This window comes from Sinocyclocheilus rhinocerous, unplaced genomic scaffold (assembly GCF_001515625.1).
Source record: "Sinocyclocheilus rhinocerous isolate Xijiao unplaced genomic scaffold, SAMN03320098_v1.1 scaffold576, whole genome shotgun sequence".
NCBI classification, from domain to species: domain Eukaryota; kingdom Metazoa; phylum Chordata; class Actinopteri; order Cypriniformes; family Cyprinidae; genus Sinocyclocheilus; species Sinocyclocheilus rhinocerous.
This window is the reverse complement of record NW_015662167.1, coordinates 1515158-1542417: the sequence shown is the minus strand read 5'-3', so window position 1 is coordinate 1542417 and position 27260 is coordinate 1515158. Positions and strand designations below refer to the sequence as shown.

At 38.0% G+C, this 27260-nt stretch overlaps 1 protein-coding gene across 4 annotated transcripts in view; it reads left to right on the top strand.

Annotated features, from left to right (window-relative positions):
* Window positions 1-5803: 5803 nt before the first annotated feature.
* LOC107727809 (myosin-7-like) overlaps window positions 5804-27260 on the top strand; it is a 22336-nt gene continuing 879 nt past the window's right edge. Inside the window, exons 1-39 of one of the 4 annotated variants that reach the window (XM_016537806.1) lie at window positions 5804-5947; window positions 6211-6314; window positions 7197-7340; window positions 8201-8357; window positions 8482-8509; window positions 9289-9385; window positions 10341-10433; window positions 10584-10647; window positions 10732-10830; window positions 10922-11025; window positions 11108-11246; window positions 11334-11452; window positions 11694-11843; window positions 14562-14732; window positions 14818-14997; window positions 15261-15393; window positions 15481-15557; window positions 15919-16006; window positions 16172-16289; window positions 16962-17085; window positions 17214-17350; window positions 20135-20390; window positions 20811-21053; window positions 21145-21321; window positions 21394-21539; window positions 21613-21703; window positions 21784-22173; window positions 23362-23488; window positions 23608-23726; window positions 23824-24020; window positions 24102-24451; window positions 24551-24675; window positions 25198-25313; window positions 25447-25639; window positions 25813-26016; window positions 26096-26221; window positions 26301-26471; window positions 26585-26689; window positions 26795-26890. In XM_016537806.1, the coding sequence (XP_016393292.1) occupies window positions 5848-5947; window positions 6211-6314; window positions 7197-7340; window positions 8201-8357; window positions 8482-8509; window positions 9289-9385; window positions 10341-10433; window positions 10584-10647; window positions 10732-10830; window positions 10922-11025; window positions 11108-11246; window positions 11334-11452; window positions 11694-11843; window positions 14562-14732; window positions 14818-14997; window positions 15261-15393; window positions 15481-15557; window positions 15919-16006; window positions 16172-16289; window positions 16962-17085; window positions 17214-17350; window positions 20135-20390; window positions 20811-21053; window positions 21145-21321; window positions 21394-21539; window positions 21613-21703; window positions 21784-22173; window positions 23362-23488; window positions 23608-23726; window positions 23824-24020; window positions 24102-24451; window positions 24551-24675; window positions 25198-25313; window positions 25447-25639; window positions 25813-26016; window positions 26096-26221; window positions 26301-26471; window positions 26585-26689; window positions 26795-26890 (5658 nt within the window). In that variant the 5' untranslated portion in view covers window positions 5804-5847. Of the gene's footprint in view, window positions 5948-6210; window positions 6315-7196; window positions 7341-8200; window positions 8358-8481; window positions 8510-9288; window positions 9386-10120; window positions 10251-10340; window positions 10434-10583; window positions 10648-10731; window positions 10831-10921; window positions 11026-11107; window positions 11247-11333; window positions 11453-11693; window positions 11844-11933; window positions 12105-12189; window positions 12370-12666; window positions 12800-12886; window positions 12964-13419; window positions 13466-13549; window positions 13654-13735; window positions 13875-13961; window positions 14081-14321; window positions 14472-14561; window positions 14733-14817; window positions 14998-15260; window positions 15394-15480; window positions 15558-15918; window positions 16007-16171; window positions 16290-16961; window positions 17086-17213; window positions 17351-20134; window positions 20391-20810; window positions 21054-21144; window positions 21322-21393; window positions 21540-21612; window positions 21704-21783; window positions 22174-23361; window positions 23489-23607; window positions 23727-23823; window positions 24021-24101; window positions 24452-24550; window positions 24676-25197; window positions 25314-25446; window positions 25640-25812; window positions 26017-26095; window positions 26222-26300; window positions 26472-26584; window positions 26690-26794; window positions 26891-27260 lie in introns of those variants that run through there. The other 3 variants (XM_016537803.1, XM_016537804.1, XM_016537805.1) reach the window with 3 other exon arrangements.

The following is a 27260-nucleotide window of genomic DNA, read 5'->3' as shown; positions in this document are numbered from 1 at the left end:
GTTTGAGAGAGGCGGGGCATAGAGGACCTACAATAATGTACAGTATTTGAAAAAGAATGTGTTTTTTGAACATTAAAGCATGTCAACATATTCTGTTACACCAAATACACAAAATAATGATCTTTAAAATAGCATCATATGACCCCTTTAACATACGGTTAAACTAAAGTAATGAAGCGCCCTCTACTGACTGAGTCTAAATGTTTTGATTGGAGCTCTACTATCTGTTTAACTGAAGATAAAATACATGAACAATTTACTAGAATAGACGAGTACATGTGCAATATTTTTATTTACAGCTACCAAAATATGCTTGCTAAGAGTTTTGTGTTTTCAAACAAACATGTGAAGGGAATGATAAAGAACAAAAAAGGGCTTCACAGTTCAGATGCGGCACTTTAGTCTTTGAGAAAGGCATGCTGAAAGCCATCTGTGTCATGGGCAGGCTGTGTCTGCGTTTAAGCAGTTGCTTCATGAGACAGGTGCCATGCTCCCCCGGGACAGTTCAGAGGCAGAGTAAACTGACTTCAGTAGTGGGCAAACCCCCTCAAATTCCACACCACCTTAAATATTAACTGTGGCCTTTGGCATGTGAATCACTGCCCTTATACGGTTCAGAGGAACCATGGGTAAAGCTATGAGGAGGACAATGTAAATGTGTTTACACCTCATTCATCTGATGTACATGCTGTCTTCAGGTGAGATGACCTCCACACAGACGGCACTCAGCAAGACATGCCAACTATATTAGCAAGATCTCCATATTAGCAAGTTATCAGCGCAACAACTGGTCAGACAAATGAATAAGGTTTAAAATTTCTTAACAAGACGATGAGGGACAGAGCTGCTTTCGCTCTATGCCCATGACAGAGCCTTTATGTTTTTTTGCTCAGTATAGGCAGCTTAAATAAAACTTCAAACTTGTTAGGGAATCAGGCCCGTGCTCTGCTGCCATGTTGTTTAGTAAATTTTAAAAAATCTAATCAATACATTTATTTATTTACCAGACAATTAATACACAAAAGGAGTCATAACTGATTAATTAACAAACTTTTGTCAGATTGCTTAAAGCATTGAATAGCCTGATTTTGTAAACTAACATTGTTTTAAAATGTTACTGTTGTTTCTCCCGCTACTTTCTCCTCAGACTCGACGCTCACGCGGGTTGCCAGATATAACAAGAAACAAACGCAACTGACAACGTTAGCCAACAAGCCTTACAAGTGTAAAATTATGATTTTGCTCATAGAGCTTTTTGGATAGATGGCGAGGGTAAAATCTGTGATCTCTGGCTCAGTTTGTTTGCGGCTTCAGTGGCTGCAATATGCGTTTTATTTTTGTGCCAACTGGCAACCAGGGATGTCGAAATCCTATTGGTTAAACTGGCAGTGGGTGGAGTCACACAGACCAAAAACAAAAACAGACATTCCAACACAGAACACACAAAGCAAATATGTGAACTCAGCATGTTTCCTAAATATCTGCAAACATATTATGGTATAACCATAATATGGTTTTATGCTTTAGTACATCAACAAATTACATATAGCACATTTAAATTCAAGGTGAATTATAAAATGTTTCTCTTTCGGTTTATACACTATGGCAGGAGGAGCAACGTCAGACACCAAGAAGCTTTTATTTAACATAAATAAATATAAAAGTCCAAAATAGGGGAATAATGTGTTTCCAAGCGGAAAAGGTGTCCAAATAAACAGAGGATGACAATTTGTTCCCATATTTTGGACTTTTCTGTTTTATTTATGTTAAATGTATAAAATGCTTTTGAAAATATAGCTGCCTTTATTTTGGAGGGGGGCCTTCGCAAGTAGATTATCATATAAGGGGGTCTTGTCATGAAAAAGATAAAGACTGGTAGTTAATCTCAATGAAACACTGCCTTATAAAACAATTTGAATATTATCGATTTACAAGGCCTCCATGATTTAAACTGTGTAAAATTAAAACATCTTCAAGGAAGACAAAACAAACCCATTCATTTTGCTACACCAGTCATGTTGATGATCATCACCGCATCAGTACGATGTAGCCTGGGGACGCTTAATGCATTACTGGAATGAGGCAGGGATTGCTACGATATCCCAAAGTGCGACCGCTTGTCTGCATTGGTTTAGATAAATCCACGTGGCAGTGAGATAGCCGAGCAAAGGTATGCCGTGACAGGGCATAAATAGAAAACCAGCTAAAGATGCTGGTATCCCCAGTTAGGGCCAAAGGCCATGACTTAACCCACCGAAAGACAGTCTATTGTCTGAAGCCACAGGGGTAGGAGCAGAGTCTCTTAACCCCCCACTTGCTAAAAGACTAATTGACTCGTACGTTCATTGCCTGTTTGTGTATTTGTGTTGGGCTCTGCTCAGGGTATTGAGTGAGATTACTGAAGAGCTGAGGTATTAACTCATGTCTCCTCAATATGCTTTCCAGTCTCCCAATGGATGGATTGATGACTCGCGACAGAGACAGCACAGTTGCTGAAAGGTTTTGCGGATGATTAGCTGACATCCAAGTGTTGAACTGAATGGAGCGGCTGGTGCTAACTGGCACCAATGAATTCGCCTTTAAAGGGCAGTGGCGGACGCCGGCACTATTTTATTCAAAACACTGACATGCTTTACTATTTTTCCTTTTACCACTTGCAGAGCTGGGTGTTTATTTGAATTATCAGGTCTTATATGACAAATTAGGTATGTATGTGTGGTGGTCTACCCCCTTAAAAGTGTGTGTATGCCTGTAAATCTCAGCCTCCCTTCACTTCAGTCTCTAAGCCTGCTGGCATTTGGTGCACAATGATCTAAAACAACTGTGACCCAACTGCAATTGCAACTTTGATTCCAGGAATCCCTGTTTCAATCGAGATGATCTGACTTAACTCTACTGTTTCGCAACAGCTGATTAATATGCAGATAAATATATGCATGCACAAAAGTCTGGCTCGTTTCTGGGTTGTGTTGCTGAATTATTGTGGTTATTTCACAGCTATTTTAATCTTCCTAAATGTTGCGTGTATATAACAGGATTTAAAATGTTACAAGCAACCTCCGATTTCATTATCTCTCACATTTTATCTGTCTGTCGACATTTTTTTTTATGCACAGTCCTGCAAGTGAGGCTGTACATAACCCAGCTGCCACACTTATGAAGCGTCCCAGAATAGCCCTCAACTGGCCTGCTATATCTAACCAAAGTGCAAGAAAGTTGCCGTCATCAATGAAACACTCAATGCTTTGCCAAAAGATAGCTGCAGTTCCATCAACGACAATCATTTGTAGCTATTCCACTAAATTGCTGTAATAGCAGCAACAGGTTTCAAATTTGTTCTTTGTAAATTCTTCAGTTTGTTGAACGATTTCTTGCTCAAACAATGAGCAGAGCAACAGTGCTCAGTGTCTTTAACAAAAGGCCTTGTCTATTGCTCTTTGTCAGGAATGTCAGCCTTTGGCATGAGGCAGGGATGGAGTATTCTTGTCTATATTGGGACACTATGAGCCCCCTCCCCTTTTGGTCCACACTCTTTACTCCTTTTCCACATACAAGGACACTGATCTCAAGGTCAGATCCACTGGGGTCGGTGTGTAAAAAGAGGCGCTCCGCTCCAACACACTCAATTACTGCACTGACACCACAGTGGAAAAGTAGCAGCGGCTGCCTGCATAATAAGCTGATTTTAGGCCTGTCATTTTAGCACTTTGTCTGGAAAGTTCTGCACAACGCCTGCTGTTTCATATATCAAAAATGTGTTTTGGCAGTGAAGTGGCATGGATGTGTGAATTAATTATTATATGAGAAGCCAATTTTTTCTAAATATTTCACACTGATCTTATGCTTAAATAATAGCCTACTTAATGCAGCCTTGTTGGCTGAATCATATCATATTAAATAATATTTTTCACAAATAAAACCAGTTTAGCTGTACCAAATGCAGCATAAACCCTTACAAATAAATAATTTACAATAATATTTATATATGATATTTAATATCATTGATAATTTATTGTTATATTCTATATTCCCCCCCAAATTTTTATACCACTTTTATGACAGATTTGGAGTGACTGTATTTATTTTACTACTACTCTGTCAGAAAATTGTGCTCGTTTCCATGGTGGAAAGAAAATCCCTCTCAATTATGTTGCTATTATCATTAAGGCCAGTGGATCTTGGTTTATATTGGCATGTATTTTTAGCATCCCATATCATGTCAAGCACAAGGGACCCTTCAGTAATTTCATCTAGGGTGGCATTTACTGTGGCCACACACACACACACACACACACACAATGCCTCCCTCCACTGGCGTTTACAACAAAGGATTCCGCAAACAAGCAATTAGAGTAAGGGAGAAGACCAAACACATGGCCATTATGTTCACGTAATACTTGTACTGTATGTTGAGGAGAGAATTGTTGACGAGTTATTGAAGAGATGTTAAAGAGCCAACGTTAAGGGTGTTGCTTGTTGCCGCTGAGTGGATCTCTGTAACCTTTATCCAAGCAGGGACCAGGGGGAATTTACAGTGACCACAGCCGCTTAGATGATTGTCGTGTTGAAACCAAAATATAACTTTATACAATATAAACTTTATAAAAATATAAACTTTAAGGAGAAACATGTTCATTCTTAATTATTACTGCATTCATTCAAAACTTGGGTGTTAAGTTGGAGCATAATTGCACACATTTGTTATGGTAACAGCGGATCTGATAATGCCACCATTATCACTAAACATAATTTTGAAATCCGTTTGATTTCTTTTTAAAGAAAATAGAAATGACAGACAGAAAATAGAAATAGAATAGAAATGACAGTGTTCAAAGGAAAAGTAACTCACTAATTGCTTTCATAAATTACTCAACTTTTTACATAATAGCTATTAATTTTGAAGTGAGAAATTTAATTAAAATGTAAGTTAAAAACATGAAATCTGTAGCAAATTTAATGCTCCATTATGAAAAAAATAATAAATAAATAAATAAAAATAAAATTTGCATTTCCACTTACCGAAACATCTCAATATATATTTTTAATTGTTGTTAATATATTTGTTTTTATTGCTGTAGTCTTATGACTGCTTTTTTTTTCTTTCAAAAAGCAAAAAAATAATTATTTAAAATCAGTTCTGTAACTATACTGATTGATGAAAATATAAATGTAACTAGATTTTTGTAAAAAAAAAATAAATAAAAAAATACTATCACACAATCACAATCAGTGCCCTCCAAGTAGCCTGCAAAATAAAATCCTGCTATAAAAATAACAAAGCTTGGGTTTGGGTTAAGATAAAAATGCGGCTTGCCCTTTTGTGTCAGTTTGGGCACAAAGTAAGCACCAATAGGCTCTGGAGGAGGTGACACATGATAATTTGTGTGACCATGACCTTGGAGGAGATGATAAAAGGAGTTTGCCCACTCCAGCCATTCAGTCTGTGTTAAGGTCAGTTAGCAAGTTATGACTGGACACCTTAACTCATTTCATTTGCTTGATCATTTGTTTATAATACTACAATAATAATATAACTCATAAAATGCCATCAAAACAGTTTCTTAAAACTAAAATCTAATTTTCTGTCAACAATGAAATGCTTTGTTTTATATAACATAACTTACCACCTGGAATATTCATTTAAACATTGTAATCGAGATTATTCCTGCAATGTTTACTACAAGTTTGTGTTTTGTATTTATTTTTTGTCAACATAATATAATATTTTTAATTGTCTATTTTTTTATTATTCCATTTTTAAGTGTAAACTAAAATATTTGTCTTCTTTTAAGGTTATCTGGAAAGTTTTGCCTTCAGCAAGTGTAAGGAAGCGGTGGATTTATCATCATGTCGAGATTGTTGGATATGAAAGAGTTTGGAGAAGCTGCTCCGTTTCTGCGCAAATCCGACCTGGAGCTGCTGGCAGCGCAAACTGTGGCGTTTGATGGTACTTGAGATACATTTTCAACCGACTTCAACAAATGTTTTACGGCGGATACAAACACTTCGATTCTCTCTGAAATACTTGCCATCTTGTTTACGCGGCGGCTTTTTGGTGTTCGTAATTGCATGTTAGGTTCTTAACTTGTAATGTTGAAAAGGGCATATTGAGGTAAATTTGGCATTGAATGATTGGATTTCTAACAAACAAACCAACGAAAAACTTTGTCGGCGCCTGGATATTGATCTGACAGCCTCCCTTGTGCGCAGGAAAGAAACGCGCTTGGATACCAGATGAAAAGGACGCGTACATTGAGGTGGAAATCAGGGAGATTGATGGTGACAAAGTCATCGTTGAGACCAAGGACGGGAAGGTAACACTTTTTAGTGAAATTAAATGAATCATGTCAAATAATATAAGAACATCCTAATTTAACGATTTGTGGATATGTCAAAATAAGCGAACTTTTGCTTCATTACTAATAGTGCTTCTGAATGGTTTAGATCTCAGTTAATAAAATAAAATTGTAATTATGATTTTGCAATAAGCTAATGGCGATTGCGGTATTTTAATAAATAAATATAGGCTACGAACATTAAATATTGTTTTGAGTTTAAACTATTTTACATGTAAATTAGTTTAAAGCTTTTTAAATAGCTAAGAAAAACAATGTAAAACACGAACACTGCGTAACATTTAATTATAGGCCTTAGTAGTAGGCTAGTATTAATCTACAATCCAAGCTAGCTATTTTTTAAACGATGGACTAACGTTAGTTAACTACCATGGTAGTCGGCAATGTAGCTTGTCTTTTAAGTTTTCATAGTCCACTCTCTGTCTTACCGGTTCGATGATCTTCTGATCAATGTTTTTTTTTTCTGAGCTTCCAACCATTTGTTCACTTTTACCATATTCAACACGTTTACACACTTTTAAATAGTTCCTTCTGCTGAGGCTATTTGTCATAGTAGTAACCGTTTTAAGTCGCCAGATGGCGCCACTAACTATTTTTAAGTGCGCTAGAATGAAAAGACAAGGACCGCGGAGTGCTATGAAAGTAGTGCTGGTTTGTTGACATGCACGACAGTGATCCAGTTTAGCGGTCATTTAAAAAGAATATAACAAATATATTTGATAGCTCAGTGCACAATTGACCAATAACAATCAAATATTCCCTTTAATAATGGATCATATTAATTTTTTCCCTGTCCTATGTTATCTATAACCCTACTCTGAACCTACTTAATTCCTGCAGTGTTTAACTGTGAAGGAGGATGACATTCAACAGATGAACCCTCCGAAGTTTGACATGATAGAGGACATGGCCATGCTCACACACCTGAATGAAGCTTCGGTGCTCTATAATCTGCGGAGGCGCTACAGCAGTTGGATGATCTATGTTGGTACCATCACATCACAACAACTCAAAGCAAAGAAAAGATCTGCCCTTTCTCACTAATCTTTGATGCCACAAATAACTTGACCGCAGCATTAAACATAGAGGGGCGGCACTATTCACTATTCATAGAACTTTACAGTCATAGTAATGAATTTAACACTTGCCTTTGCCAAGGGACAAATACAAGTCAATTCCCTAGAGGCATGTCCTTTACAACTGACACAGTCAAAGTACTTCATAAAGTCATTTAAGGGAAGTTATGTTTTCCTTAAGAGCATTTAAACATTGTATACATGGGAAAACTAAAATATGAAAGTCCATATATAAAGTTATCAGTAAAATTATCATAGGAAAAAGTCACATTGTGAGATATAACAGCACACTCATATGGCAATTTGTAAGTATTATGTTATGGCAAATTAGTGGCTAATTCGTCTAATTTTTTACAATCTCATTCATGTGTTTTTGTACGATCAGCTTGCACCCCACTGATGGTTAGGTTTAAGGGTGGACCTTCTTGCTTTATTCTGAAAATGTTACATTTTTGTATGAACCAAATTGTATGAATTTACGCGAAACACCTCATAAAATAGATATTTTATAATATAAAAGACGACTTTAAATAGAAATAAGAGTACAGATTTTGTACATATGACCAGTGAATATTTTTTGGCTTTGTAATTTAAGCATCATATAAAATTATGTATATACATTAGTACTTGTTATTATCGGCCAGGCTTAAAATACAACCCTCTGCTTCATCTCTATATCCAAAAAGTCCTCTGGCCTAAGGAATTGTGTAATTTATCCTGACTGGATACAATACCTGAGATTAATTTTGTCAAATCTTCTCATGGCAGACATATTCTGGACTCTTCTGTGTGACCGTGAACCCATATAAATGGCTTCCCGTCTACACGGCCCCTGTAGTGGCTGCCTACAAAGGCAAACGCCGCTCCGAGGCTCCACCTCACATCTATTCCATCGCTGACAATGCCTACAATGAAATGTTGCGCAGTAAGTATTACATTAAAGTATTGCTTGTCTCTGCCCTCTACAGTAACTTACAGGAGGGATAATTTCACACTTCAGAAAGGTCCTTTATGACCTGAAACAAATGTGTTATTGTTTACCCCCACAGATCGTGAGAATCAGTCCATGCTAATCACGTAAGTTTTGACATACCTGTACACATTCTGTATTGCTGTGATGAGAGCGAGACCAGAGATTATTTTACTATAGGGAGATGAGAGGGTCTGTATTACTTACTATTGGAGAAAGCGTAACGGCTAACTTGGATCACGTGTGCCTTAATAACCAATCACATTACAGTCTTGACGTCATTGAACTTCAGTCAGAGTTGTGCGACACTCAGTCGCCATTTGCGGATACCATAGAAATGAATGAGAAGTGCCGTAAACTGAATCCCACCTGTCGCAAAAAGTCAGTGACTTCTCTTATAAAACAGCATTTATTTCGTGGTAAACTCTAAAAATAGTTAAATCCAAAAGTATTGTTTAGTATAAAACGTTGAAGATTAGCAGATAGGCTTTCGATTCATTAAATGATAAGCCGTTTCCTCTAAAAAAGCTGTTTATTCAGCGTTGTGAAGCCTCTTCTCCATTGACATCCATTAAAAAAAAAAACGGCCTCTTTTCTCCTTTCCCATGTACTGCCAGACCGGAAGCGTTAGCTTTAGCCGTTACGCTTTTTCGGCTAATGGTTGCAGGTTTGCCTTCTAGTGGCTTTGGCGAGACATTTTCAGTGTGGAAAAAAAAATTCAGCCACTGAGAATGTCATTTTTCAGATTACATGTCCAACTTTAGATTTTTGTTTCTTTATAGAACATTTTTTGCACTGTTTTTTATAATGTTCTTTGCTGTGGTATTTTTCTTTATTTTTTATTTTTCAAATGTCTTATCATTCAATCATTTCTTGATACTCATAGCGGAGAATCTGGTGCTGGCAAAACAGTAAACACGAAACGTGTAATTCAGTATTTTGCCATAGTAGCGGCTCTGGGTGAGGCACCGACTAAAAAAGGAGTAAGACACAAGCTCTCTCGGTTTCCCTCAAATCATCTCCCTCTTCTTTTTCAATCAGCCTTTTTTTTTTACCTCTCATGCTGGCAAGTGTTTGCCATTTTCATTTTGAAGTCGCTCCTCATCTAGGTGTCCGGCACATTTTTACAGTGAAATTACTACTATGTTTTGTGACAAAGTTAACTGTTATGGACATCCAGACTGAGGTTTGACTATCCCTTCCATTTGCATATATCTTTTGGCTAATTTTCCCAAATGTTTTTGTGGGGTGAACCTGACTCCATGTGTCTTCTATAGCTTAACCCCAGCACATCATCTCCTGCCTTTTTCTTCCGTGTTCTTGAAGTTTTTCTGTGAAACAAATTTGTGATTAACATTTAAGCTTTTATTTTTCTGTTTCCAGCCGTCCCAACCTCTTTCAGTTTCCTTGATTTCTGCTTTTTGTCGTGATTTTTTAAATCCATTATTCACAGAATAATTTTTTTCTCTGATTATAATAGGGTGTGATTGTTAAATACTTTGATGTAATTGATGTGAGCTAACAAAATTTTACCCCATTTTTCATTCTTAATCCATGTTTGTCTATGAATTAGCATTTTCAGTTCTAATACAAATAATTTTTTTATCTATATTTTAACTATTTTGATGACAGATTGTTGACTAGCATAGTATAATACTTTTTTAAATTTGTAAAAAAAAAAAAAAGCATTATATTGCATTCACATTAAATAATCAGGCTGTTAAATGTAGAATGAAATAATAACAATCAAATATAATGACAGAAGATGAGAAATATGTGCTCTTTTTCAAAACAACAATTTTATTTGTTGTTGTTTTATGTTTTAAGGCCCCTGCCACTAAAACAGGGGTGAGTATATCTTCACACGTGGGGACATACTGCATAAACTGCAACAAATAAAGCTCAAAAACGTATCAATTATAAAATTATGTTTCTCAGGGTACTTTAGAAGACCAAATTATTGAAGCTAATCCTGCAATGGAGGCTTTTGGAAATGCCAAGACATTGAGGAACGACAACTCGTCCCGTTTTGTGAGTATATGACACTATATAGACCAAAGTTGTAGTTTTTGGGTCTAAATTCCATTTACTTACAAGTAAAGACCTGTTACCATGCTATAAAATTTATCTATTAAGCATTGTTGATTCAACCATGGCGTATTTCCGTAAATCCCTCTATAGGGTAAGTTCATCAGGATCCATTTTGGACCAACGGGGAAACTGGCTTCCGCTAACATTGATATATGTAAGTAAATGATGACCCTCCAGTTCATGTCATTCCAAAATGTAAAAACCGACAGTGCAGTGATTTTTCTAATTATTTCTCTAGATCTTCTGGAAAAATCCAGAGTGATATTTCAGCAGCCTGGAGAGCGTAGTTACCACATCTACTACCAGATCATGTCACAAAAGAAGCCTGAACTTCTTGGTAAGATAAATGCTACAATTACAAATTACAAATACAACAATATTTTATTGCCATATTATTAATACATTTATTCTTTACTTGTGGATTTCAGACATGCTTCTGGTCTCTTCAAACCCCTATGACTACCATTTTTGCTCCCAAGGAGTGACAACGGTGGAGAATATGGATGACAGGCAGGAGCTTATGGCTACTGATGTAAGCTTTAAAATCTCTCATCCCCTCTAAAACCAAATGAAAAAAAAAAAAAACCTACAAAATCATGCTCTTGCCCATCCAGCATGCCATGGATATCCTTGGCTTCACTCCAGAAGAAAAGTACGGCTGCTATAAAATAGTAGGGGCCATCATGCACTTCGGGAACATGAAATTCAAACAGAAGCAGAGGGAAGAGCAGGCAGAGGCCGATGGCACTGAAAGTGAGCATAAATCTAGAATCTAGTTAGTCATTATTACAGTATTACAGTTAAAGATGGTCCAAAGCTTAAATGAAATAATCTTTCCAGGTGCTGATAAGGCCTCCTACCTGATGGGTGTTAGCTCAGCAGACCTTATAAAGGGTCTTCTGCACCCTAGAGTGAAGGTGGGCAACGAGTATGTGGTTAAAGGACAGAATGTCGAACAGGTGAGAAGTGTTCCCAAATTCCTTCCTCATTGGATGTATGTCTATAGCTACAAAAACAGAATTATTTTGCTATGGCAATAATAATGCATGTTGAAACCACTGACATTTATTGTTGATCTACTAAGATACAAGGAATAAAGCAGCCTGAGAAATCAGCCTGGTATCCAGGCAACTGTTGCAATCCATGTGAGTGACAGCTCTGATCTTTATGTGCTCCACAAACATTGTGTGGCTCCACCAGGTTAACTATGCTGTGGGAGCTCTGGCCAAAGCCACTTATGACCGCATGTTCAAGTGGTTGGTGGGGCGTATAAATAGGACGCTCTACACTGTTCTGCCACGCCAGTTCTTTATCGGAGTGCTGGACATCGCCGGCTTTGAGATCTTTGAGGTGAGTGACTCTCGAAATTCCACACCGCACTTATCTAGATTTCCGTCGGCATTCACACTTGTGCATCTGTCATGTGGATTCTCTCAACAGCTCAACAGCTTTGAACAGCTCTGCATCAACTTCACCAATGAGAAACTGCAACAGTATTTTAACCACCACATGTTCATCCTGGAACAAGAGGAGTACAAAAGGGAGGGCATTGAGTGGACCTTTATCGACTTTGGGCTTGACCTCCAAGCCTGCATTGACCTCATTGAAAAGGTTTTTTTTTTGTATTTAAAACAATGAGATGAAATGCAGTAACAATTAAAAGAAAATGCCTTCTGAGCTGTTTTCTCTTTGTTAGCCCTTAGGAATCATGTCCATCCTTGAAGAGGAGTGCATGTTCCCTAAAGCTACTGACAACAGCTTCAAGGCAAAGCTGTTTGACAATCACCTCGGCAAATCTGCCAATTTCCAAAAGCCAAGGCCTGACAGGAAAAGAAAGTATGAGGCTCATTTTGAGCTAGTGCACTATGCAGGAGTGGTGAGTTTGAACCAATAATATCAATAAGACTAAATTTAAAGGTCACTTAGGTAGCACTTGATATTACAACTATTTATGATGCACTTTAGATTATTCTTGGTGCTATTCTACTGAAAAACAACTTAAGCCAGCCAGTTTTAGCTGGTTTAAGCTGGTCTTCCAGTCTAGCAAGCTTAAAAGTGCCATCTCAAACCATGAAAACAGATCAGCCAGGCTGGGCTGGGGAACCAGTTTACCACCTTAGGTTGGTTTAAGCGGTTTTAATGTAGATATTGAATATTTTTATTTGAATTTCAGGTGCCATATAATATTATTGGTTGGTTAGACAAAAACAAAGACCCCCTGAATGAAACGGTGGTAGCATGTTTCCAGAAATCAGCCAACAAGCTTCTAGGTAGTCTATATGAGAATTATGTTAGCTCTGACTCAGGTAAATATACCACACAGTCTGCCTAAAATATGCCACAATTCTCTTCAAAACCATAAAATACTTCTAAATACAACTTTTTCCTTTTAGCCTCTGACACAAAAACGGGCGGCAAGGAAAAGAGGAAAAAGGCTGCTTCCTTCCAGACAGTGTCACAGCTACACAAGGTAGGAATTTAACCAAACTTTACTGCTACTTAGTTAGTAACAGCAGAAACTGGTATCAAACAGAAATAATTATTCATGGTCATTAAAACAAAACTCTTCAGTACTGAGAGGGAGGCAGTTAAGACTTGCAGTGATGTTTAGAGAAATGACACATGAACATCACTTTAAGTCTGTGCTGGCTCCTGTTCTGTCTGTGTCCACAAAGAGCATCAACAACTCAGGGTAAGTCTAGGAACACATCTGACAATGTTTTGGAGAAGGACACTTTTGCATATGTTATTATTGATTGCATTTGCTTTGCGCAGTGTAAAAGGTTAAGAACTTCTGTACAACAATGTCCAGTTCATGTCATTCCAAAATGTAAAAACCGACAGTGCAGTGATTTTTCTAATTATTTCTCTAGATCTTCTGGAAAAATCCAGAGTGATATTTCAGCAGCCTGGAGAGCGTAGTTACCACATCTACTACCAGATCATGTCACAAAAGAAGCCTGAACTTCTTGGTATGATAAATGCTACAATTACAAATCCAACAATATTGCCCTATTAGTAATAAAAAAAATCATAATTCTTTCTGTGGATTTCAGACATGCTCCTGGTCTCTTCAAACCCCTACGACTACCATTTTTGCTCCCAAGGAGTGACAACGGTGGAGAATATGGATGACAGGCAGGAGCTTATGGCTACTGATGTAAGCTTTAAAATCTCTCATCACCTCTAAAACCAAATGAAAAAAAAAAAAAACCTACAAAATCATGCTCTTGCCCATCCAGCATGCCATGGATATCCTTGGCTTCACTCCAGAAGAAAAGTACGGCTGCTATAAAATAGTAGGGGCCATCATGCACTTCGGGAACATGAAATTCAAACAGAAGCAGAGGGAAGAGCAGGCAGAGGCCGATGGCACTGAAAGTGAGCATAAATCTAGAATCTAGTTAGTCATTATTACAGTATTACAGTTAAAGATGGTCCAAAGCTTAAATGAAATAATCTTTCCAGGTGCTGATAAGGCCTCCTACCTGATGGGTGTTAGCTCAGCAGACCTTATAAAGGGTCTTCTGCACCCTAGAGTGAAGGTGGGCAACGAGTATGTGGTTAAAGGACAGAATGTCGAACAGGTGAGAAGTGTTCCCAAATTCCTTCCTCATTGGATGTATGTCTATAGCTACAAAAACAGAATTATTTTGCTATGGCAATAATAATGCATGTTGAAACCACTGACATTTATTGTTGATCTACTAAGATACAAGGAATAAAGCAGCCTGAGAAATCAGCCTGGTATCCAGGCAACTGTTGCAATCCATGTGAGTGACAGCTGTGATCTTCATGTGCTCCACACACATTGTGTGGCTCTACCAGGTTAACTTTGCAGTGGGAGCTCTGGCCAAAGCCACTTATGACCGCATGTTCAAGTGGTTGGTGGGGCGTATAAATAGGACGCTCTACACTGTTCTGCCACGCCAATTCTTTATCGGAGTGCTGGACATCGCCGGCTTTGAGATCTTTGAGGTGAGTGACTCTCGAAATTCCACACCGCACTTATCTAGATTTCCGTCGGCATTCACACTTGTGCATCTGTCATGTGGATTCTCTCAACAGCTCAACAGCTTCGAGCAGCTCTGCATCAACTTCACCAATGAGAAACTGCAACAGTTTTTCAACCACCACATGTTCATCCTGGAACAAGAGGAGTACAAAAGGGAGGGCATTGAGTGGACCTTTATCGACTTTGGGCTTGACCTCCAGGCCTGCATTGACCTCATTGAAAAGGTTTTTTTTTTGTATTTAAAACAATGAGATGAAATGCAGTAACAATTAAAAGAAAATGCCTTCTGAGCTGTTTTCTCTTTGTTAGCCCTTAGGAATCATGTCCATCCTTGAAGAGGAGTGCATGTTCCCTAAAGCTACTGACAACAGCTTCAAGGCAAAGCTGTTTGACAATCACCTCGGCAAATCTGCCAATTTCCAAAAGCCAAGGCCTGACAGGAAAAGAAAGTATGAGGCTCATTTTGAGCTAGTGCACTATGCAGGAGTGGTGAGTTTCTACCAGTAATAAAGCTCCAATAAGACTAAATTTAAAGGTCACTTAGGCAGCACTTGATATTACAAGTATTTATGATGCATTTTAGATTATTCTTGGTGCTTTTTGTACTGAAAAACAACTTAAGCCAGTCCGTCTGCTGGTTTAAGCTGGTCTTCCATTCTGGCAAGCTGGAAAGTGCCCTCTAAAATGTAGATATTGTTATCTATGATATAATTTTAATGTAGATATATTGAATATTTTTATCTGAATTTCAGGTGCCATATAATATTATTGGTTGGTTAGACAAAAACAAAGACCCCCTGAATGAAACGGTGGTAGCATGTTTCCAGAAATCAGCCAACAAGCTTCTAGGTAGTCTATATGAGAATTATGTTAGCTCTGACTCAGGTAAATATACCCCACAGTCTACCTGAAATATGCCACAATTCTCTTCTAAACCATAAAATATTCCTAAATACAACTTTTTCCTTTTAGCCTCTGACACAAAAACGGGCGGCAAGGAAAAGAGGAAAAAGGCTGCTTCCTTCCAGACAGTGTCACAGCTACACAAGGTAGGAATATAACCAGACATTACTGCACTTGGTGCAAATTAGTTCGTAACAACACATGGTCAGATATTCATGGTCATTAAAACAAGAAAATCAAAACTCTTCAGTACTGAGAGGGAGGCAGTTAAGACTTGCAGTGATGTTTAGAGAAATGACACATGAACATCACTTTAAGTCTGTGCTGGCTCCTGTTCTGTCTGTGTCCACAAAGAGCATCAACAACTCAGGGTAAGTCTAGGAACACATCTGACAATGTTTTGGAGAAGGACACTTTTGCATATGTTATTATTGATTGCATTTGCTTTGCGCAGTGTAAAAGGTTAAGAACTTCTGTACAACAATGTTTCTGTTTCTCCAACTGCAGGAGAATCTCAACAAGCTGATGACAAACCTGCGGAGCACTCAGCCCCATTTTGTGCGCTGCATTATCCCCAATGAGACCAAAACACCAGGTGTTGTAACCAATGAGTGCTTCAACACATCCAAACCGACAGGATTATGATGGGAATCACTATTTTTGAGCATCAAACAATTTCGCAGCTTAGTTTTACACTGAAACAACAACCTGAAAGAGAATCTAAGTTGCAAAACCTCAAAACATTTTCATCTTTTTGAAGGTATCATGGATGCTTACCAGGTGCTGCACCAGTTGCGCTGTAACGGAGTCCTGGAGGGCATTCGCATTTGCAGGAAGGGATTTCCTAACAGAATTCTTTATGCCGAATTCAAACAACGGTGAGAAGAGCTACTATTGACTCACCTTGTGTACTCTTTCTTGAGAACATCAAAAAATGCACAGTGAATTACAATAAAATCTTGACATTACTTTTAGAGAGTATAATTTCCCAGCGTGAACATGTTTTGATCAATGCAATTATTTGCTGTTCACTAAAAAAATTGAGGCTGAATTTTAAAGGCATCAACGCGGTTAAAAGTTAAACTGTGTTATTTCTGGGGTGCTAGTGCCACTAAATGCAATAAAATAAAATAAAAATTTTCAAAATCTCTTACCACCCTTTGGTGGAGCCGGAATTTGGATAATATTGTTTAAACAAATTATTTATGTTTGATTATTTGATTCATTTATTTCCGAAATATTGTAAAAACATCACTGAGCCACAGGTGTCTTACATTTTTTATGGAAATTAATGAATGCATAACTGACTTAAAGCTGTTTATTCACAATAAGCTGTGACATTTTGAGTATTTCAACATAATACAATTGCTCACTTCATCTTTAACCTTCAGTGGCTTGTGAGAAGTCAGCTTGATGATAAGCCAGTTGTTAAATAGTACAAATTTCTGTACATCAGTTAAATCTGGAACAACTATGTTTGCAGATGATAATGATAAAAAATAGTGAATAAAAATAAACAATAAGGATGTCTATATTCCTCCTTTTCACAGGTATCGCATTCTGAATCCTCACGCAATCCCTGATGACAAGTTTGTTGACAGCAGGAAGGCTGCAGAGAAACTTCTGGCTTCACTGGATATCGACCATAATCAGTATAGATTTGGACATACTAAGGCAAGTCAGACTTCAGCCAGTAAAAGGTTGTTGCTTTCAGCCTCAAGCAAAGGGACATCGATCACAGGTTAACTCTGTACACAAGACAAAATGGGCTAAATCAACCCGTCTGTGTCTCTGCATTACAGGTGTTCTTTAAAGCTGGTCTGTTGGGACACCTGGAGGAGTTGAGGGACGAGCGTCTGGCTAAAGTTCTCACTCTACTGCAGGCCGCCAGCCGTGGCAAGATCATGAGGATGGAGCTGAAGAAGATGATGGAGAGGAAGTAATACATGATTCTATTAAAAAAAAAAAATCTAAAATTAAAATACAGTGGCCCCCAAGAATATTTGGATATTTAAGTCACACTTAAAAATAAATACAAGTAATTGCATTAGATAACATTTCCAACCAGGTTCCACTTATTTTAAAGAAATATATTTCACAAAAAATGTCTTTCAGATAGTTAGTGGAACATCCACCCCCCAAAAAATGACTTTGACACTTCCTGAAACACTTTCTTTTGACAATTCCTGAAAAAAGCATAATTTGTTTAAAGATGTCACTTGGTTTTATATTGTCATATTTAATGCAAAATTTAAAGAAATGTATATATTGTAAGTGTGGTTTAAGTAGCAAAATACATTTTGGGGTCACTGCATATTGATTTAGAGATTTTCTGAATATAAAATATGAAGTTACATATTCAGACTTAAGGTTCAGTCACATTAGCAAAATTTCACGAGCAAAAAGGTCTGAAGCACATCTCACACAGACATCACTTTCAAACCAAGCATCTTTCTGAATTCACATGACCAACTTGAACCTGATGCCAAATCTGCATATTGGAAATCTTTCGCCCTACCACGAAATTCCTGGTCATGTGGATTCCTATTGAAATTACTCGATTTTGACTATGACAATTCACCAAACAACCATAAATGCGAACACCGTTTTAACCTACTAATAGCTCTTACATGGTTTCAATCCACTTGAATGGAGAAAAGGGCTTCCATATGCTTATATTCTCCATATTCTTGATGCCGTCCCACACAAATATTCACAAACTATACTGATATTCAACAGGTTTTCTTCTAATAAAGTTAGCAACAAGCTGTTGTCACATGATATCTCTCAACCCTCAACATATGAGAGGTATTTTGGGGCCATGTGGATGGAGTGTGTGAGGCGTGTGTCTTCAGACATGCATTTGTCCATGTGTGCATGTGTGGCCGAGACCCTTCATATGCTCCGACACTCTCTGTGAAACGCGAGGTTCTCCATGCCCATATCCGTAACCTCCACCCTTCCCCTTATTAGACAATGCAGGCGGTGTCCTTAAAGCCCAGAAGCCCAGTGGGTCACATGACAGCTGCTCACCCCACTCCCCACTAAAAATACAGGCCAGCTCCCTGCTCAAAGGCCTGTTTTGCCAAGGCGCCTGTTTCTCTAAAGGACCACATTGAAAGCATATCTGCAGACTGGCAAAGGATTAAAGCCGCTGGTTCACAGAAGGCCTCAGTTTCTAAATAAATATTTGACACTTCACCTTTTGGGTGGCCTGGAGCACAGATGCATGGCAGCTATTTGATCAGACCGAATTCTCTGCCGTCATCCGCTAACATATAACCACAGTACTGTGAAAGCAAGTGCATGACATCTGAAAGTCGCCCCAGTAATAGACTAACTAAAAGGAGCCTCGTTTCATGCATTCATGGACGTAAGCCAGTGGGTCATATGGGGGTGACACAGTCTTCCCATGATCAGTGTTGTTGTTGTTGTGGGCGGTGTTATGCAAATCTTCCCACATAGTGAGGTAGATATGTGGGGGCGTGTTCGAACGAGCCGTTTTAGGTAGGTGTGGCTAACTCTTAACTTTTATAAAGAATATCTCTTTGGATTTGAGACTTTAGTCTTTGCAAATTTACAGATCTTCTTTATGCACCAAGAGCTTGTAACACTCCAAAGAGAAAGGAAAAAATGAAATCGCATCATATGACCCCTTTAAAATCAATTTCACTAACTGAAATAAAGTTCAAATAACAAGAAATAAAATATAAATATTAGAGCATTAGCAAAATTGGCTTGGCAACTCACTGAATTAAAAATAAGTTTTAGTTGAAGTGCTAAACTTACTAAAGCTAAAACTGAAAATAAAAAGCTGTTAGCCGTTAGCCTCGTGGTTAGTATGTCGACACATAGCGCAACTGCACTCACAGCGACCCGAGTTCGAATCCCGCCTCAAGGTCCTTTGCTGATCCCGCTCCCCTCTCTCCACCCCAATATTTCCTGTCATCTCTCCACTGTACTCGCAAAATAAAAGGCACAAAAAGCCCATAAATATAACTTTAAAAAAAGAAAACTGAAAATATAAAAATAAATGCTAATTCAAAATATTAATAAATACTGTAACAGTATAAAATAATACTAAAACAACACTGATGCATTAATAGTTTGTGGGTTCATGTGGTTAACACAATGTTTTTATAGTCTAAGTATGGATGAATGATAAGACTGCAAAAATATTTGTTGCAATAACTCTAAAACTAAAATGGACGTTGTATTGTTAAAAACAAGAGGATTGTACCCAAAGCCACTCAATATAGCGGCTGTAAGAATGGAAGCCGGCCTTTCAATTTATAGAGCCAATCACGTGATGTAGCTGGACCAGGCTGAAAAATACAGTATTTAATTATAGTTTAGAAATAAAGAAACAAAAATGTAAAACTTAATACTAATAATTTTAGATCTTTTCTCGTTCAAGTATATAGGAACTATAATTATATCACCAAGATATTAAAAAGATACCACTCAATATAGCGGCTGTAAGAATGGAAGCCGGCCTTTCAATTTATAGAGCCAATCACGTGATGTAGCTGGACCAGGCTGAAAAATACAGTATTTAATTATAGTTTAGAAATAAAGAAACAAAAATGTAAAACTTAATACTAATAATTTTAGATCTTTTCTCGTTCAAGTATATAGGAACTATAATTATATCACCAAGATGGACTGACATGCCTTAAAAAGACTATACCTATACCTAATTATACCTGCCTCTTGTCATTAGGGAGGCTCTTATGATCATCCAGTGGAATATCCGGGCCTTCAACATGGTGAAGAACTGGCCGTGGATGAAACTTTTCTTTAAAATCAAGCCCCTGCTGAGGAGCGCCGCCACGGAAAAAGAGCTGGCCGCTCTAAAAGAGGAGTTCCTGAAGCTAAAGGAGGCACTAGAGAAATCAGAGTCCAAACGTAAGGAACTGGAAGAAAAACAGGTCAGCCTGATCCAAGAGAAGAATGACCTTTCCCTGCAGCTTCAGGCAGTGAGTATCAATGGCAATCGTACTGTTTGCTCATAAACACCACAAAAAATGGTGCCACAGAACTACTCATTATTGCATTTTTATATTTTACTGTGTTACAGCAGGACATTTAGTACAGTTTCGTTAAGTTTGCAGTTTGGGAAAAAGTCTGAATGCAGGTGAAATAAAAAAAATAAAAAAAAATAGCTGAATGCATAAAAGTATAAAATTATTCTTCTCCAAGGCACTAATTTTGACATGATCCATGATCTAAATAATCTATGTAGGTTTAAGGGAAAGAAAATGATGTTTTAAAAGGATATTTAAAAGGATAATTAAAGCCATTACCCAACAAATTATGAAATAGTCCAAAAAGAATAAAATTAATTGTACATATTCAGGTGTTACATTGTTTAAATTCACTTTCTAATCGCTCAACAGGAGCAGGATAACCTGGCAGATGCAGAGGACCGTTGTGACCTGCTCATCAAGACTAAGATTCAACTTGAAGCCAAAGTGAAGGAGATGACTGAACGCCTGGAAGACGAAGAGGAGATGAATGCTACTGTTCTTGCAAAAAAACGCAAGCTGGAGGATGAGTGCGCTGAGCTGAAAAAGGACATTGATGATCTGGAGATAACCTTGGCCAAGGTGGAGAAGGAGAAGCATGCCACTGAAAACAAGGTGAGCCCATTCTTTTGACGAAAATGAAGGTCAAGCTTTGTTGTTGAGCCACTGTGAAGTCTGTTAAACTAATTAAAGTCCCTTTTCATAGGTGAAGAATCTGATAGAAGAGATGGCAGCTTTGGATGAAACTATTCTGAAGCTCACTAAAGAGAAGAAGGCCCTACAGGAGAGTCACCAGCAGACGTTGGATGACTTGCAGACAGAGGAAGACAAAGTCAACACTCTGACTAAGGCCAAAGCCAAGTTGGAGCAGCAAGTAGATGATGTAAGTTGGATAAATGTTAACAGTTCCAAATAGAGGAATAAATCAGAAATACACTATAATTCCATGTTTTAGTTGGAGGGGTCCTTGGAACAGGAGAAGAAATTGCGAATGGACCTGGAACGGGCGAAACGCAAGCTGGAGGGCGATCTCAAGCTGGCCATGGAGTCTGTCATGGACCTTGAAAATGACAAGCAGCAATTAGAGGAAAAGCAGAAGAAGTAAGAAAATATCACATGACAGGATGCTGCAAAATAAAATATTTCTCTTCTTAAATTGTCTTTTTTTTTGTAGGAAAGATTTTGAAATGAACCAGATCAGTTCGAAAATTGAAGATGAGCAAGTGCTCATCATCCAGCTTCAAAAGAAGATCAAGGAACTGCAGGTGAGTCAAACTGGACTGTTCAATTTCTGAGTTTGTGTTTCTATCAGAACACTTTCATTCATTCTTTCATTGTGTTTAAGGCTCGTATTGAGGAGCTCGAAGAGGAACTGGAAGCAGAGCGTTCCACACGAGCGAAGATGGAGAAACAGCGATGCGATGCGTCCAAAGAGCTTGAAGAGCTCAGCGAGCATCTCGAGGAAGCTGGAGGTGCCACGTCAGCTCAAATTGAGCTGAATAAGAAACGGGAGGCAGACTTTCTAAAACTGCGTCGTGACCTTGAGGAGGCCATATTGCACCACGAGGCTATGACTGCCGCACTGCGCAAAAAGCATGCAGACAGTGTGGCTGAACTGAGTGAGCAAATTGACAGCCTTCAGCGGGTCAAACAGAAGTTGGAGAAGGAGAGAAGTGAGGCCAAGATGGAGGCAGATGACCTAACCTCCAATTTAGAGCAGCTGGCAAAGAGCAAGGTGGAAAATATGATCCATGTTGCACCACATTCTGATCTAATTTAACTACTGTAGCATTAATTTAGCTTTGACTTTAACACTGAAAAAATCAAGGGCTGATTTCAGTTGAGCTCAGGTTGAGATCTTTTTAGTTGGGTAAAATTTGCATGCTCTTGGTTTGTATATACCATTTTTTTTATCAAATTAATTTTATACAGTAAGGTTAAAAGTATATTAGGTATCATGAATTTACAACAAACAATATTTTTTTACAGCTTCTATTAATATGGCTTAATGTTCATTTTTAAATATACTCAAACATTTATACATTTACATTTAGTCACTTAATAGACGCTTTTATCCAAAGGGACTTACAAATGAGGACAATAGAAGCAATCAAAACCAACAAAAGAACAATAATATGTAAGTGCTATGACAAGTCTCGGTTAGTCTAACACAGTACATGCAAGTTTTTTTAATAATAAATTAAAAAAAAGTAGATAGAATAGAAAAAGTATAGAGAATGCTAGTGTAAGAGGATCAAGATTTTTTAAATAAAAAGAAAACAAGTAGTTAGACTAAAAATAGAATAAAGAGTGCAAGTGTTAGAGGGTCAAGTTTTTTTTTAACAAAAACAATTGAAGTTGTATATATTAACATTATTGAATCTAATATGAACAAACATGAACAAACAAAAAACAACAACAGTATATCTATGAATTAACATTAACCTAAATTAATAAATGCTGTGATCTAATGTAACAAGTTTAACCTTGTTGTAAAATTGAAAAATAGGCCTATATAATATAACACATAAATAAGGCGTAAGAAAACATAATTTTTAAAAAGTTTTAAATCCCTTAAATTTACCAAATTTGTTTTACTAAGGGTATTAAAAACTTTATAATACAATGACAGATTGCTATAAAATAACTGCAGATTGTTCCAAGAAAATGGTGCAGAAAACGTAAAAGCCTTATTACCCATTTCAGACTGATCTTTAGGCACAGTCATAAAAAAAGATACCCTGACAATGTATTCAATTCACACGACATCTGCGCATCATGAAATAACCAGACAGCCTTAATAATATTCACTGAATTGAATCATAAATAGTATAATAGTACGCATATAAATAGTACACATTTTTTGATTTCCTACACAAACACACACACATACAATTTTATTAATTTTATAAAACTATTACAGGCTGCCACTGAGAAAACGTGTCGCCTCTATGAGGACCAGATGAACGAGTCAAAAGCCAAAGTGGAGGAGCTTCAAAGGCAACTCAGCGACACCAACACACAGCGAGCCCGGGCTCAGGCTGAAAGCGGTATACAAACAAACTACCTACTGAGCAAATTCATCCTTTACAAGAACCACTGAGACATTTATGCATTGGTTTGAGACATCTAACTATTAGCTTTTTAATATAATTTTTGCATAACGCAGCTGAGCTGGGCAGAAAGCTGGAGGAGCGTGAAGCTCTTGTGTCTCAACTGCAGCGCACCAAGAACTCCCTCAGCCAAAACACCGAGGAGCTCAGGAAACAGCTAGATGAAGAAACCAAAGTAAGAGAAACTATCTTTCTCACTGCTCAACATGTTCCTGCTTTTATGTGGAACCAATTTCTACTTTTGATTTGTCTTTGGCATCTGCTTCTTTCAGTCAAAGAATGCCTTGGCTCATGCCCTGCAATCATCCAGGCATGACTGTGATCTGCTGAGGGAGCAGTATGATGAAGAGCAAGAGGGCAAATCTGAGCTGCAGCGTGCACTGTCCAAGGCCAATGCCGAAGTCGCCCAATGGAGGACCAAGTATGAGACAGACGCCATACAGAAGACAGAGGAACTCGAGGAAGCAAAGTGAGTGTGTGGACTAGACAAGGAATAATGACTGGCTTCATTCGATCTAAAACTGAATGATTAAATTCCACAAATTGACAGGAAGAAGTTGGCCGTCCGCCTCCAAGAGGCTGAGGAACAAGTCGAGGCATCAAACGCAAAGTGCTCCTCCCTAGAAAAGACCAAACATCGACTGCAGTCGGAGATTGAGGATCTCGTAGTAGATCTGGAGCGCTCTAATGCAGCCGCCGCTGCCCTGGATAAGAAGCAGAGGCAATTTGACAAGATTCTGGCTGAATGGAAGCAGAAGTACGAGGAGTGTCAGTCTGAGCTGGAGTCTTCACAGAAAGAGTCTCGTAATCTGAGCACAGAGCTGTTTAAACTCAAGAACTCTTATGAGGAGGCTCTGGACCATCTGGAGAGCATCAAACGGGAGAATAAAAATCTACAGGGTATGTTTTGAACTTTATGGATTATGAGTAGAGAAAAAAACTACAATATATTATCAGTCACGAAACGTGACTTATCAATACCTTTCATGTTTCTGACAGAGGAGATTTCTGACCTGAATGACCAAATAGGCCAGGGCAGCAAGACCATTCATGAGCTTGAGAAGATCAAGAAGGGCTTAGACCTGGAGAAGACTGAAATTCAGGCAGCCCTGGAGGAAGCTGAAGTATGAATCTTCTTTGTGTCTGCAAACTTTTGTAGTTGAAAACCAAAAATAAAAAACCTCAGTCACATTATTGTTACACCAGAAAATATACTTGTGTATTGACTTAAACATATGAATGACATATTACATCATTAATGTCAAAAGGAGAAGTATTTTCATGATTATTATAGTGACATTAAAAAACAGAGCGGTAAATTTCCTGTTAAGTCTTTTTTAGGTAAGGTTAATTAGTGCATGTATTGAAGAAAAAAAAAGGTTTGATTCAATTAAAACCTCAAATACTTTATTTTAGAGAATGAATTAATGATACATGAGATTCCTGGAAATAATAAATGTATACCTTTCGGTTTTGTCATTTAGTGTTTTTTATTTTACATGGAAATAATACATATAAAAAATAAATGAAATTATTTATGGTTTATAAAACCAGCCCATAACATATAGAATTATATCACACCAAAACAGATTTGAAAAGACTTGGACTCTCTCATTAAATTCTCATACATTATTTTTTTATGTCAGGGAACTCTGGAGCATGAGGAGAGCAAGACTCTATGTATACAGCTAGAGCTCAACCAGATCAAAGCAGACATTGATAGGAAGCTGGCTGAGAAAGATGAGGAAATCGACAATCTCCGGTGAGTTCTACTTAATGAGTGATGAATACTGATTATTGAACCATTATTTTCCATTACTCCATTTCATTACACAACCATTATTGATTATACTACAAGGCTTCCTAACTACTTTACCCACCTTTAACTTCTCTAGCCGTAACCATCAGCGTGCCATAGAGTCCATGCAAGCCACCCTGGACGCAGAAGCAAAATCCCGTAATGAAGCCATCAGGTTGAAGAAGAAGATGGAAGGCGACCTGAATGAAATGGAGGTTCAGCTGAACCATGCAAATCGCTTGGCCACCGAGTCCCAAAAAATGGCCCGCAACCTGCAGACACAGATTAAGGTAAATGTGACTTTTATTGTAACAAACATATTTTAATTATTGCCATCATAATTGTGGGAAATAAAACACAGGCTTGGAGTATTTCCATATTATATGTATGCAAAACTACCTAAGAAAATAGTCACTAACTCATCCCTAACTAACATAAAACCCCCTGTCATATAAATTAAAAGGACCTTCAGATAGAGCTGGATGAGACTATTCACCAGAATGAAGAAATGAAGGAACAAGTTGCCGTTACCGAACGCAGAAACAACCTCCTGACTGCTGAGGTTGAAGAACTCAGAAGCCAGCTGGAGCAGAACGATCGCGCCCGCAAACTGGCTGAGTATGAGCTCCTGGAAACCACGGAGAGGGTCAACCTACTGCATACCCAGGTAATGGCCAGATTTTCCATCAGTCTTTGCAGAAGGCAGTTCTTCCGAGCATTTTCAATAATTCTTTCTTCCTCCCCAGAACACGTCACTGCTTAATCAAAAGAAAAAGTTGGAGAGCGATATCTCCACGTTGTCTAGCGAGGTGGATGATGCTGTGCAGGAGTGCCGAAATGCAGAAGAAAAAGCCAAAAAGGCCATCACTGATGTGAGTGTCTTGCATAGAGAGGGTGTTTTATGCTAAATATTGTGCACAGGAAATTTAATATGATGCTTTCAACTTGCAGGCTGCCATGATGGCAGAAGAGCTCAAGAAAGAGCAGGACACTAGTGCTCACCTGGAACGTATGAAGAAGAACATGGAGCCGACCATCAAAGATCTGCAGATGCGTCTGGATGAGGCCGAGCAGATCGCTCTAAAAGGAGGCAAGAAACAAATCCAGAAACTGGAAAGCAGGGTATGCAGGATGACTTTTGTCATTTATAAGTCAATAAAATATTGCTGCATGAAAAACCTGACTGACTTTAGTGGTGTCTTGCGTTGTGAACTTTTAACTTTGCTTTCCTTAAGGTCAGAGACCTGGAGAGTGAGCTGGAATCTGAGCAGAAAAAAAGCAATGAATTCCAGAAGGGAGTCCGCAAATATGAGCGAAGGATCAAGGAGCTCACCTACCAGGTACAGACTCCATCCGAGAGATGCACAAATTCAGTTTAGATTGTACTGAAAGGTTGCACTATTCTGGAAGAATAAACCCTGTGGCACCACCTGCTGTTTCTACAGACTGAGGAGGACAGGAAGAACATGGCGCGTCTACAGGAGCTCATAGACAAGCTGCAGGCCAAAGTTAAGACCTACAAGAGACAAGCAGAGGAGGCGGTGAGTTTACAAATAAACCTACACCTCATGCAGAGGTGGACAAAGTACACAACTCCATTACTCGAGTGAAAGTACAGATACTGCTGGTCAAATATTACTCCATTACAAGTAAAAGTTGTAAAGACAGATTTTTACTTAAGTAAAAGTACAGAAGTACTTGCTTTTAAAAGTACTTAAGTAGCAAAAGTAAATTTCCTTTTTTATGCCAATGCACTGTTTTATTATTGTTGTATGTAATACTTGCAATACTTAATAGTATACTTAATTTAACTGTATATAAAAATACACCTTGCTACGTGTACTGCGTTAGGCTAACCGAGACTTGTCATTTGCACTTATATATTGTTGCTCTTTTGTTAGTTTTGATTGC